The sequence below is a fragment of the Cervus elaphus genome, chromosome 5, assembly GCF_910594005.1.
Source record: "Cervus elaphus chromosome 5, mCerEla1.1, whole genome shotgun sequence".
Classification (NCBI taxonomy): Eukaryota; Metazoa; Chordata; class Mammalia; order Artiodactyla; family Cervidae; genus Cervus; species Cervus elaphus.
In genome coordinates this window covers 117,409,811-117,422,999 of record NC_057819.1, presented here as the reverse complement: position 1 = coordinate 117,422,999, position 13,189 = coordinate 117,409,811, and the positions used below count along the sequence as shown (strand labels likewise).

Sequence of the window (13,189 nt, the reverse complement as noted above, 5' to 3'; positions counted from 1 at the left end):
CAGGAGAGGGATGGAAGCAGGGCTGGGGGCTTTCCCTGGCAAGTTTCTGCTTCTCTCGGTGCCTTGGCCTCACTACTCCCTCTGCAGACTGGCTTTCTCTAATCTACAGTCCACCAGACAGACTGTCTGCCCTGGATCTATGGGCTAATGTCCTAAACGACCGTGGAGACCCGTGAGGCTCAGTCCTAGTCCAGATAGAGGATCTGTTGGGTTCAGCTTGGACCTGGTGACCTGGCTCCATTCAGCTGTGGGGATGGAAGCAATTAAGCAACATAAACACGGCTGCCATGGGACCCTCTCTCCATAACCGGCAGCAGCATTTCTATAAAAAAGAGTGTTGTTCGTCAGCAGGATGAGTGTTGCAGATCCAGCTTAACTATGGTGGACGTTGAGTTGATTATTTAACATTTCTAAGCCTCAAACTGGATATATAAACAATGTAAATGGCTGCCTCTACCAGAAACTGATAACAGAAAGAGTTAAGTACCTTGCATGCTCCAAAGTGAAGTGTTAGTCATGTCCGACTCTTTGCAACCCCACGCGCTATAGCCCGCCAGGCTCCTCTGTCCATGGAATTCCCAAAGCAAGAACACCAGAGTGGTTTGCCATTCCCTTCTCCAGGGGATCCTCCCTACCCAGGGATTGAACCTCGGTCTCCTGCATTGCAGGCAGATTCCTTATCATCTGAGCCACCAGGGAAGCCCGCATGCTCCAAAAACACCATGTTAAATAAGGGGCACTGGGGCTTCCCTCGTAGTTCAGTGGCTAAGACTTCACACTCCCAAAGCAGGGGGCCCAGGTTCAATCCCTGGTCAGGGAACTAGATCCCACATGCCGCAACTAAGACCCGGAAGAGCCAAATAAATAATTTTTTTTTAATGAATGCACATAGCAACTTTATCAAAAAAAGAGAGAGAGAGAGGAGGGGGCATTGATGACTGTTAGGGCTGACCCTTTCTGGAGGGAAAGTCAATAGTCACACCTGGGATTTTTTTTTTTTCAAGTAACCCTCAGCCCTGTAAAAAAGTGCTCTCCCCCTTCAGAAGGAGTTGAAGATTTGAAAATGTGGAAGTGTTCTAAGTAGGGGGAAAGAGCAAACACTATGGATGACAGAAATTAAAGGAAGAATCAGAGGGGCCACAGGAGGACCCAGTAGAGAGCTGGGAATGAAGGGGTTTCTGGGCATTGCTCGGTATGGAATACTCACGGAAAGCTGGGTCATGTGTAAAGAAGCTGCTGCTAAGCAGGAAGCAAGAACACTCTTCTCTCTCCCCGCAGGGTGAAGTGGAGGCTGCACTGCGCCGGCAGGCCCCTCTCCTACTGGATGACAGGCTGTCACCTGGCGTGAGGCAGGGAGCAGGCCTGTGGTGGAGTCATTCCAGAACTCCTCTCCTCACTCGGGAATTCTTCAATCCTTCTTCCTCTTGCCTCCACTTCATGTTATTTTCTTCCCTTCCCATTTACAAATAAAACTGACCAGAGCCCCAGGAATAAATGGTTTTCTAGGGCTTCCTCCTTGTTCCCATCCAGGCCCAGGTCCCTGGTTCCTGACTGTCATTTGCAAACCAAGAAGACCACGATGAAAGAAGCTTCTCTATTTTTTGGAATTATTAAACCATTCCTTGTGCAAAGGATGTGTTAATTTATTCATGATTAATTCCACCTATATTTGAGTACCTAATAGATTATGAGTGTGTGCTAGGTACTAGAAAGTGAAGTGAGTGAAGTCACTCAGTCGTGTCTGACTCTTTGCGACCCCATGGACTAATGTAGTCCACCAGGCTCCTCCGTCCATGGGATTCTGCAGGCAAGAATACTGGAGTGGGTTGCCATTTCCTTCTCCAGGGGATTTTCCCGACCCAGGGATCGAACCCAGGTCTCCCGCATTGCAGATAGACGCTTTAACCTCTGAGCCACCAGGGAAGCCCAGGTACTAGAAGAAGGATGATAAATGGTAACTGTTGTTCATGTGGTCATAATCCAGCTGGAGAAGCAGGGACATCTGTGAACAATGGATACAATGAATAAATGGACACATACAATGAATGCAAGAATAATGAAATGGATAATAAAATCTGTAGTTATTGGTTTGAAACAGTGTCAAGATCCATGTTATTCCTCTAAAGTCAACTATTTTTGAAGTAAAAGAGCTCAGAAGTAGGTAATGAGTGAGGCTAAAGTTCTGATATATTGAAGTGGAGAAAGTCGTGGTAGGGGTGCAGAAATATGGCAGGTGATTTGGGGGTACTTTAGGAAAATGGGCTAGAAACCAGCTTTTTAAGGATTTCAAACTAGACTGTTGATGGCTTTAATAAGTTATACCTTGATTTGCATATTTAAAACTCATGAAAACAAACACTCTTAAGTCCAAGTGTTGCATCTTTGGTGGTCATTTCTCACAGAGTCGGGACATCTAAAATTTTAAAGTTCAGTGGGTATTTACTGCTAACTACTTAGTACTCTAGTCTTCCCTGGGAGTCTGAAGATGAAGCCAGCTGCTACAAAGTCCGCACCCTCCGATCCAATAAACTAACCCTTTGGACTCAATCCACAAAATACACTTGTGTAAAATCACTAAACTCCAAAGTCCCCCCGGCGACGGAGCTGCGGAAGGGGAACTAGAGGCGGAGACCCACCAGGAGTGGGCGGGGCGAAGGAGAGGTACGAGCCCCGCCCTCGTCTCACTCCCTTGGCCACACCCCCTCACGCGCTCCTTTTAAAAAAGCGCGGGCGCGCCGTGCGCAGGCGCAGTGCGGCCTGCTCGCGAGCCGCGCACGCGCGGTGACGGTAGGATGGCGGAGTTGGTACCTTTTGCGGTTCCCACAGGGAGTGACAAAACCTTGCTTGTGTGGGAACTGAGCTCTGGACCCACGGCCGAGGCCTTGCAAGTGAGCCAGGCCGGGGTGGAGGGAGGGATGGAGAAAGCCGCCTAGCGCCCTAGTAATTGGGAGCCCCGGGGCCCTGCTTCAGCACCTCGCCCGCCTGTGGTCTTCGCTGAGAAGAATCTTAGTTCTAGAGCCGACTGGAGCGGTCAACTCGCCCTTAAAGATTTTTCGGAGATAGCTCCCAGCAGGCCTCACAATGCCTCCTAGTGCTTCTCGAAGCTTAGGAGTTCAGAGGGAAATTTGTTTGTGAAATGAGAAGTGTTTGGAGTTGCAGGCTCACCACCGTTGCCTGTGGCGAAGGGCTGGGGGGAATATAAGGGAACGGTCAATTTGGTTTCCTGGGCTTGAAATTTCCTGCTCTTACTTAAAGTAGGACCACCCTACAGCATTCTCTGTTCACAGTCTTCTCCCAGTTCGGCCTTCTGTATTCGGTCCGAGTCTTCCCAAACGCAGCAGTGGCCGGTCCTGGATTCTATGCCATCATCAAGTTTTATTCAGCGAGGGATGCTCACAGAGCCCAAAAGGCATGCAACCAGAAGCAGCTTTTCCAGAAATCTCCAGTGAAGGTGGGTCCAAATGTGGAATTCCTCGCTCCGCTGGGATGAAGTGCTGAATTTAAAACGAATAGGCCAACGTTTGTAAAGCGCTCTGGTTTACAGAATGCTTTCAGATGCATTGCTCCATTTACTGCCCCCCACAGCTCCCCATTTCTTCCCTCCACCACCCTTTCTTTTCTTTTTTAAAGAAACTCGAGCTCAGGATGGTTAACTGACTTACTTAAGGTTCATGACAATAAATATGGAAACTAGAGGTCAACCCCAAACTTATTGATGTTAAACCCCATGTCATTTTATGCTGCCCCTTAATTTAGGAAATCTTCACAAGAGTTCTTTATAGTTATTTTTATATGAATTTTAAATGTGTGAGCTTGACAAAGTTTTTAGTCCATTGTAACATAAAGGATGCTTTATCATCATCATCATCATTCTCAAACTGCTTATTCAGAACTCCCTTCGGTTTCCAGAAAATGGTTAAAATATTCTTTAGTGTATGATTATTCTAATAATATGGCTCCATAGTAACATGCTAGCCAGTTTTACTTCCCCAGAGCCCCAGAATGAACATTTCATTATATGCCTCCATTCAGCCACCATTCCTTTCCCAAGGATTTTTTCAATTCCTCTGAATAGCTGAGTAAGGCTTAGATTTCCCAAGCCTTTCACTTTATAACTGTATGTCTCCTCTGGTTGGCTTCTTCTTTTTTTAAATATTTATTTATTTATTTCGCTGGGTCGAATCTTAGTTATGGCGCCGGGGCGTGTGGGATCTTAATTCGCTGACCAAGGATTGAACCCACGTCCCCTGCTTTGCACGGTGGAGTCTTAACCACTGGATCACCAGGGAAGTCCCTCTGGTTGGTTTTTTGATCTGGCTACTTCCCACTGACCTTGCTGCCTATTCTTACTCATATTTCTTTCCTCACTGGTTTAACCTTGATTGAATCTGAGAACTGTCCTCAGACGTGACTCTAGGTACACTACTTCCCACTTTTGTACCCTGTTTCACACCTTCTTCAATCTGGGCTCTCCTCCCTATGATTGAAATGACATTCATAAAGAATGTCAAACATTCTTTAATTTGGAGACCAAAATCCGCCTGCTACTGGCTGTGACCATTTCATGTACCCACTTATATATTACTGAAAAGATTATGAAATGATGACTTGGTATCAGTTGTGAGTAATGAGTTCTTTTTCTTATACTGAACATTAAGACCATTCCGTAAGCTTAGGTTTTGAGATTTGCACACCATAAAACCCATCACTGATAGAGAAATGAAGGAAATATTCTGTAAGTCACTATATAGTTGAGAGGAAAGGGCATTCATATTAGATTTCTTTATGTAATGCAGAACCTTGAGTTTTTACCCCCCCTCCCAATTGTTTCCTAGTTTAATTATATGTTGTTTGCTAGCAAGAACTGTGGCAAGGTTATCCCAGATGTAGACTGTCTCTACTACGCTCAGAGCTCTTCTGAAGCTTCCTCATTGTCCAGGACAGCTGAATTATGACTCACCATACAGGGCCTAGCCTCCTACAAGACACTCAACATTTAAAAATTAGTCTTCATTTCTCCTTCCCAGCAGGCAGCTTCTGTTGGAGAAGGTAATTTCACTTTCTTATTTACTCATTCTTTCATTCATTCACTGAGTCAACAGACCCTCAGTCCTCTATTATATGCCAAGAATTATGCTTGTTCCTGGTAACAAGATATGGTTCCTTCCAGCACTTAAGAAGTTCATAAACTAGTGATAGAGGAAGATGCACAAACAGAGAAATAAAGAATTAATAATGCTTTGACTTTATTTGAATTTTTATTAATATATTTATATGCTACATACCGTTTAAAATGGAAATAGACATTTAACAAAGTGCTAGTGATGTAAAAAATCCACAGTAAAGTGATACTGTGTAAGTTATTTGGAGAAATAATGCCGGAAATACTTCTACTCTCAAAGAAGCTTGTTAATGTAGATGAACCTCTAATTCTTTTGGTTACTTATAAAATTTATAGAGATATGTGTATTCCCTCTTCTAACAGGGGTTAGTAACTTGGGGAGGGGGTGCTACAGATTAAGGTCCTACTTCAGTGGCAGGTCCATCTTATCTCCCCTTCAGGTCATATTCTCAAGCAGGATAAGATGGGGATAAGATGACTAAAAGTTTTCTTCCTTTGCTTACCCACAGCCCTATAATAGGCTTCTGCTGGGCTTCCTTGGTTGCGTTCATCATCACCTTCACCACCAGAGGTTAGGGAAACCTTCCGATGAATCGGGTTCTGGAAATGATGCAGAAAAGTACTGACTTATTAAAAATAATAAAGAACACTTATTTAGGGCTCACTGTGAACTCATTGTTTAAAATGTCGTATATAATCTTTACAGCCACTCAAATTGATTGGGGTTTCCCAGGTGGCTCAGTGATAAAGAATCTGCCTGCAGTTCAGGAGACGCGGGTTCACTCCCTGGGTGGGAAGATCCCCCAGAGGAGGAAATGGCAACACACTCCAATATTCTTGCCTGGGAAATCCTATGGACAGAGGAACCTGGAAGGCTACAGTCTGTGGGGTCACAAAAGAGTCGGACACAACTCAGCAACTAAACAACACAACATGAAACTGGTATTGACAAACAGGTATATCCAAAATAAGTCTATGTCAGATTGTGATATTTTTAGGTTTCTTATGTCTTTAGATTCGTCTTGGCACCCAACATAAGGCGGTTCAACACAATGCCCTTGCCCTAAACAGCTCCAGATGTCAGGAATTGGCAAATTACTACTTTGGTTTCAATGGATGGTCAAAAAGGATCATCAAGGTAAACTCTGTAGTTTTTCTTTGACCAACCAGGCCCCTTTCAACATTGAACTCCTAGACTTTAGAAAGAAAACTAGAAATGGGCTACAGGGAGGAGATGGGAAAGACTTCCCCATGGAAGTATCTGAGCATGGACATGCCACCTGGAATTCATGATCATCTCAGTGACTTAAATGGTGGTGTCCATAATTTTCTCCAGTATTTGTGATATATAATAAAAAATAGTTCTCTGTACCTAGTAATTCATTTGCAAATCTCACTTGATTTTGAAGCTATAGGACACCTCAACTATTAACTGGGATTGATGGAGTTTTTTATTTTTCAAAACAGAATATTTTGAAGTATAACCTTTAATTCAAAATCCTAACAGCTTCAGGATCTTTCTGACCCTGAAGAAGAAACGGAAAATGAAGATATTATGGCACCTCTTCAGAAGCAAAGCCTGAAGTTCTTCTGTGCTTTAGAGGTGGTGTTGCCATCCTACGAGTGCAGAAGTCTAGGAGTTGGCATGGCTGAGGAATCTTTGGATAACTTGGAAGAAGGTCTGTTTTCCTTTCTTTCTGAAACTCGCCTTTTCAGATACATCATCACCTTTGCCAAGCAGCTGAAGTCCAGGGCAGAGTTTTTCTCCTTTGCCACACAGGTTTTTAACTTAGGCAAAACCTGACAGGACCATGAACTTTAGAGTGTTAGAACTGACTGCCTGCCAAGGAGGAGGGAAAATTAAGGTTTTTGGTTTTTTTTTTTCCATTTTTGGTTAATAATTTGTTTTCTGCTAAAATAGTCCTTCAAATACAGATCTCTTATGGCCTTCAGTTATCCCAACAAAATCATTCTCTAAAGATTTAAATCAACTCTTGTGTAAAGGTTCAGTCCTTTGCCTCCTATGGAAGGGCTTGAGTGGAGAAAGTCAAATGTAGATCCCTGGAAAGGGGATTCCCATTGGTATGGATTCCCATGGCACTTGGGCTTCAGTCAGAAGCAGGGCTGTTAGCAAAGGGAGTGGAGGAGGCCCCACCATCCACCTGAGTGAGTGATGCCTGGGGAGAGACCAGATCATCTGTCTCACTGTGTGAATCCAGCCCTCTCAATGCATGAGTCTGCAGGAGCGTGGCTGTAGCTTGTCCATGTGGAATCTGTGAGTAATGAGAGATTTGTGTCATGTTCTTGGCTTTCATCTCCCATCTAGTATTCCAGGAACTTCAAGAATAGATGTGAGCAGGAAAAACGTGCCGTGCCGGAATATAACTACATCATAGCCATTCAACCATACCCTAGTGTTGTGTTCACCCTTAGTCACTAAGATAATGATCTAAGAATCACAGGTGCATTTTTAAATTTTTAAACATATAACCTAGAAATCAGTTATCCAGATAAGCATTTTAAATTCACTTGTTTTGGTTGGATTTATCACTAGGATTATCACTCCTTATGAAAAGGAAGAAAACCCAGAAGCTTGCTATTCAGAAGGCTATGACAGATGCATTCCAGAAACTGCAGATTGTGGTTTTAGGTAAGACTTTTTTTGATTGTCCTTATAGTACTTCAGTTTCAATGAGCAATTAAACTTATTTGAAAAGTTAATTGGATGAAAATAATGGTTATCTAAAACACTACATAGGGATTTCCCTGGTGGTCTAGTGGCCAAGACTCTGCTCCCAATATAGGGGGCCTGGGTTTGATCCCTCATCAGGGAAGTAGCATGTGGCTCCCACATGCCACAACTAAAGATCCTGCATGCCACAACTAAGACCTGGCACAGCCAAGTAAATAGATAAATAAAAAGTAAAAAAAAAAAAAATGTTTAAAAATAAATAAAACACTACATATTCTTTCAGTTACCAAATGTTTGCACAGCAACAGTCTCAAATTTGTTCTTTGTGGCATTTATGAGAAAAATGACACAAATATTATTGTCCCCACTGTTTAGATGTAGACTGACTTGCCTCAGTTCATACAGAAGGTGTTTTGATCCCTTTCTTGTTTCTCGATTGCTGACTTATCATACGGAATAGTATGGTGACTATAAGCCTTGGACACCTGTGTTTGAGTCCTGACTTTGTCTCTTAGATTTTTGTTGTTGTTGCAATTTTAGGTTTTCTAGCCAGAGAGATTTGAAGGTATTAAATATCCCTAAGCTACAGTTTCTTTATCTATAAATAGGGTTAGTAATTCAGCTTACCTTGTGGGGGATATTGTAAGAGTAAATAAGATAATGAATGTAAAAGTCTTAGAACCATGCCTGGAACATGGTAAGCAGACAAAATATTTCGATGATGATTATTATCGTTGTTTTCTTGAAGAATTGATTAGATTATGTTTTGGAATCAATTTCAGTTTTCATTTCTGATATATTGGGTGAATACGATTCTTATACACATTTTTGTGAGCCTTGAATGTGATCATGCTATTGAATAGCTTGATTATGTATCCTATTGAGTTATATAGGGTGAAAATGTCACAGGCTGTGCCCAAAGGAAACTTCATGGTTGGTAGATCCCTGGAACAGAATTGCTCCCCTGTTTCACAGCCCTGCAGGCTTAGGGACTGAGAAATGCCAGCTAAGTTGTCAGAGACCTTATTTGCTTGTCAGAATTGACCTTGGACTGGTGTCAGCCTTCCAGCCTGGACAGTCGTTCCAGTGAAGTTTGACTTCTCTGGTCACCAGGCAGAATGTCCATGAGCTGTCAATTCCAGTAACAACCTTTGAGAACCAAACTAACTGTCTAGGTTGTTTGCCTATCCCTAATATGCAAATCGGAGAAGGCAATGGCAGCCCACTCCAGTGCTCTTGCCTGGAGGGTCCCGTGGACAGAGGAGCCTGGTGGGCTGCAGTCCATGGGGTCGCGAAGGGTTAGACGTGACTGAGCGACTTCACTTTCACTTTTCACTTTCATGCGTTGAAGGAAATCGCAACCCACTCCAGTGTTCTTGCCTGGAGAATCCCAGGGACGGGGGAAGCCTGGTGGGCTGCCCTCTATGGGGTTGCACAGAGTTGGACACAACTGAAGCAACTTAGCAGCAGCAGCAGCAATATGCAAATGGTGTTCCTTATATGCACTCAAAATTCCTTAAACCGAAAAGCCTGGTGGCTGTAGTTTGCCTTGAGGGAAGCTGTGTAGTCCAAAAGGTACATAGGCCAGTAAAATTCTCTCTCCAAAGCTTTGTTCATTGTATCTGGTAGAATTTTGGTCCCAAGTAGTAGACATTTGCCTCACTTCTAATATGACATTTCCTGTATAGTCCAGTGGTATCACAAATAGTAATGATATGTGTTGGATGTGGGAACTGCTAGGAAAATGCTCTTGTTTTCTGCTTTTAGAAATAAAAAGAGTGTCTAATTATTGGATGCTACCATTGTGCACAGGAAGTTTTGGAACAAAATTTCTGAATTGATATTTGTTAACTCTATTTCAGAAAGTGGTAAAATAGCTGTGGCGTATAGATCCTGTGAAGAAGTCACAGATGCTAGAACTGAAGAGGAACTACAGGATTTAATTCAAGTATGTGGAGAGAAAGACTCAAGGGATACAAAGCCAGGGTAGCCGTAATTCAAAACAACCAGAAGATTCTTGGCATGTCTGCTCAGCTCCATCCTCCTTAGGGAAATGTGAAACTCTGAAACTGCTTTTGAAGTAGGGAGTTTCTAGGACTTTTCCTGATGTCTGAGCCTTCTCTCTGACCCCTTATTTGAAATTTGGAGAGCAGAGTTGAGGACCATGAGGTACTTGAACAGTTGTGGACACAGGAGAAGACACAGGCCTCTTAGAACTCCCCTCAAACAGAATTGCGGGCATTTGGAAACAAAGTAATTATGGCTTTAATTTGTTGTGATTATGCTACAGTGTGTGGAAACTGTATTAATGTATTAATGCCTTTCAAATAATGTGTTTTACCCAGATCTCATATGTATTTTGTGTGAAATATTTTGCTGAAGGACCTTTTTGTAAACCAATTATATGAATGCCTCAAATCAGGGATTAAGTTGTCAAAGTAATTTTTAAAAGAAAACATTCATGTACCATATAGGATTTAAAAAAAAAAAAAAAAGAGCAAAAAATGTGTTTCATGTCATTGAGAACTTAATTTGGGGCTAGATTTCTGATTATTTAACCCACCCCAATGTTGCAAAGTTTGTTTTGAAGAGAAGAAAGTAGAGACAGAAAAGGTGGTTATGTCCTTAAAAACAAAAATTTTGAAAGCTTTTCATTCACAAAATAATTATTTTAATTCAATTTAAATCAAATAAGTCATGGAAACTTCAAACATGTCCAAGTTTGGGCTTTTAGAAGGCTAGCCTCCTGTGAAATGAGAGAGGAAAGGATTCGGTATTGATGCTAAAGATTTTGGAAACCTGATTATAAAAACAAATCCGTTCCTAAATGAGGCCAGTCTTCGAATCAGTTCCATTTAAAAAACCGTTAGGTTAGACAGTGGGGATAAGATGAAGCTCCCTTTCTCTTGGAGTTTAGATGTTAGAGGTCGTGCCAAAGAAAAAGGACTAGATTACTTAAAAGGACTGTGAAGAAAGTAAACTGCATGCTTAGTTACAGTATTTCAAGAAAATTATTTAACATGCTGACTTTTAACATCTTAAGTGTTTTCTCCAGGCGTGTACACAGAGTAGGGCTCTGTAAAGTGACACTGCAATTTTTTCTAGATTAATGGCTCTGTTGAAACAAGGTGGGATGGGGCAAGTTTTCCCATGGTAATGTAAAGGGCCATTCACTTGGTTGGACATTCTTTGCCAGAATGACTTGCTCACTTGCCCAAAGCCTCTCCTACAGAAATTTTGAAGTCATCACTGATTTGGTGGTAACCCCTAATAGCAGAGTGGTGAATTAATGACCAGACTTGGGTACTGAGAGTTTAGAGGAAAGAGCAACATTTTTGAATAACTTTAAAATTGTAAGGTGTGTTCCCCTCCCGCCACCCTAACTAGTGCTGCTCATTTTGCAGGTCAGCTGCTTTTCCTGGAAGCCGTGTGGCCAAGGGGAGGAAGAATGCCTCTCAGACTTCAGCTTTGAGGAGGAAGAGTTCACAGTGCCAGAACTGGACTAGCACTAATGAATTTCCTGGAATACTTGGCTCTGGAGCTTCCTTGGGAAGCTCTGCATCCCCTTCCACTCCTCCCCCAACCCCTGGGCTGCCAGCGTCCAGGGCCATTTAGGTCTGCAGCCCAAATCCTGCCTGGTTGCACGGAGCCAGGAGGGGCTGGGGGAGGCTGGGGAGAGGGCCCGGCCGGAGGTCACTGTCACCTGTGCGAGAGGAAGGATGGCTTGCTTTGCGCCCTGGTGACTCTGGGGAAAAGGCGCACTCAGATGGCGCAGATTGGTTCGAACCTAATAAAGATGGCGTAACTAAAGGTGTCGTAAATAAAGGGCTGGACGCGGGGCGGGGGAGGGGCGCGCGGTTGCTAAGGGTGCGCGCGCCGTTGCGGGCTCACATAACGGTTCGGCTCCCGCTCAGGGGCGGCGCCGGCGCCCCACTGGCCTGGGTCGCTGCGCCCGGGAGCCTCCGCATGTCATGTCCCGGCTGCGCCTCTGGTCCCCACGGCTCCTCCTTACCTGGCAACCGTTGTGGCTTTTGGTTCAGGCAGCTCAGCCTCTGGAGTGGGCCCAGGGCCCTGGCCAGTTGACCTCCGACCCCCCAGGGCTGACTGAGCCCTGGTCTTCACACTCCTCTGACCTCCCGCCCAAATTGCCCCATGCACTCACACCCCTGGCAGAGCCGGGGGGCTTTAATTACTTGACTTTCTCCTCTCCAGACCACATGTTGGCCCTGCCTCATGAGGATTTGAGTGAGACTCTGGTTCCATACCTGGACTCGGATTCAGCTGGAGAGCTGTTGGCAGAGCCAGATAAGTTTGCTATTCTACACGAGGATCTGGATGACAAGCTAACCCAGCATCAAAAGCTCCCAGAAGCGGTTCCAGTGCTAGATTGGGATCAGAATCAAGCCTTGGTTCTGCCTCCTCAACACAAAAGTAAGGCTAAAACTATAGGTCTAGATCAGGCTGAAAATCACCAATCATTTGAAATACTTGTTCCACCTCTAGGTAGTAAGAGCTCAAAACCAACGAAGTTTATTGTTTCACCCTCAAACCTGAAGAAAGATCTCGTTAAGCATCGACCGCTTGCCAAAGTTGTTGTTGGAACTACAAGACAACTTGGAAAAAAAAATCAGGGTCTAGAAGAACTGCAGGATGATTATTTAGATTCCAATATGGATGCCTTTTATCCTGAGGAGAGCCTACCTATGGATTTTCTGGGGAGCCCAGATGAAACTCCAGAGCCCCCTGAGGCTGAAATTTCTTCATCTCAGCAGGAGTACCACACTTCCCGACCGTTGCCCACCGAGCTGTACGAATCTTCATCCCGACAAGAGACGCCTGAGGAGGCTGAATCTTTTTCATCCGAGGAAGAGGCCCAGGCTCAGCATCTGGAGCACACCAACGAGGTAGAACTACCTCTACTTCAGCAGGAGGCTCTGTCTCAGCCTCTGGAGGCACCTAAGGAGACTGTAGCTCGACCAGCAGCGCATCATAAAGTTCAGCAGTCACACTTGCACAATGTCACTGTTAAACCTCTGGATCTAGTGCTTACCGTGACTCCAGAAGTGACTAAAGAGGTGGAACCTTCTCCAGTCCAGCTGGGGGTCCTGTCTCAACCTCCAGAGCACTTTGAGGAGGTTGAACCTTTTCCAGCCCAACAGGAGGCCCCATCTGAGTTTCCAGAGCTACAAGATGTGGTTGAAACTCTTCCAGTCCAGCCAGAGGCCCTGTCTCAACCTCCAAAGCACCCTGAGACAGTTGCATCTCCTCTGCTCCATCAAGAGACCCCAACTCAAGCTCCAGGGTTCCCTACTGAGTATGTATTCCAAGTTCCAATGAGCGATGAGGTAGTAGTTCGACCTGGCATTCAGCATCAG

The 13,189-nt window shown here is 44.2% G+C and overlaps 3 protein-coding genes across 7 annotated transcripts in view; all 3 read left to right on the top strand.

Annotated features, from left to right (window-relative positions):
• The window catches only part of LYZL6 (lysozyme like 6), a 29,256-nt gene extending 27,625 nt beyond the window's left edge, over window positions 1–1,631 (top strand). For all 4 annotated transcript variants that reach the window (XM_043904898.1, XM_043904897.1, XM_043904900.1 and 1 more), the window contains one exon: window positions 1,279–1,631. In XM_043904898.1, coding sequence (XP_043760833.1) covers window positions 1,279–1,348 — 70 coding nt within the window. In that variant the 3' untranslated portion in view covers window positions 1,349–1,631. The remainder of the gene's footprint in view (window positions 1–1,278) is intronic.
• Window positions 1,632–2,759: 1,128 nt separating this feature from the next.
• RDM1 (RAD52 motif containing 1) lies at window positions 2,760–11,624 on the top strand. Of its 2 annotated transcripts, XM_043904895.1 has the most exons (7): window positions 2,760–2,888; window positions 3,272–3,451; window positions 6,138–6,260; window positions 6,630–6,801; window positions 7,677–7,772; window positions 9,677–9,762; window positions 11,219–11,624. In XM_043904895.1, exons 1-7 carry the CDS (start codon window positions 2,793–2,795, stop codon window positions 11,318–11,320), a joined length of 855 nt encoding a protein of 284 aa, XP_043760830.1. In that variant the 5' UTR covers window positions 2,760–2,792; the 3' UTR covers window positions 11,321–11,624. The 2 variants fall into 2 exon arrangements, with proteins under 2 accessions (XP_043760830.1, XP_043760831.1); XM_043904896.1 differs by lacking the exons at window positions 7,677–7,772; window positions 9,677–9,762; window positions 11,219–11,624 and having other exon boundaries at window positions 6,590–6,737.
• Window positions 11,625–11,707: 83 nt separating this feature from the next.
• LOC122693249 (leucine-rich repeat-containing protein 37A2-like) overlaps window positions 11,708–13,189 on the top strand; it is a 45,608-nt gene continuing 44,126 nt past the window's right edge. The window contains exon 1 of the mRNA XM_043900793.1: window positions 11,708–12,781. Coding sequence (XP_043756728.1) covers window positions 11,786–12,781 — 996 coding nt within the window. The 5' untranslated portion in view covers window positions 11,708–11,785. The remainder of the gene's footprint in view (window positions 12,782–13,189) is intronic.

Bases quoted from the DNA above. Each gene is read 5' to 3' on its own strand.
- RDM1 (XM_043904895.1), top strand. From the start codon at position 2,793: ATGGCGGAGTTGGTACCTTTTGCGGTTCCCACAGGGAGTGACAAAACC. The intron at 6,261-6,629 runs GTAAACTCTGTA...AAATCCTAACAG, and splicing joins GGTCAAAAAGGATCATCAAG to CTTCAGGATCTTTCTGACCC. The intron at 6,802-7,676 runs GTCTGTTTTCCT...ATTTATCACTAG, and splicing joins TTTGGATAACTTGGAAGAAG to GATTATCACTCCTTATGAAA.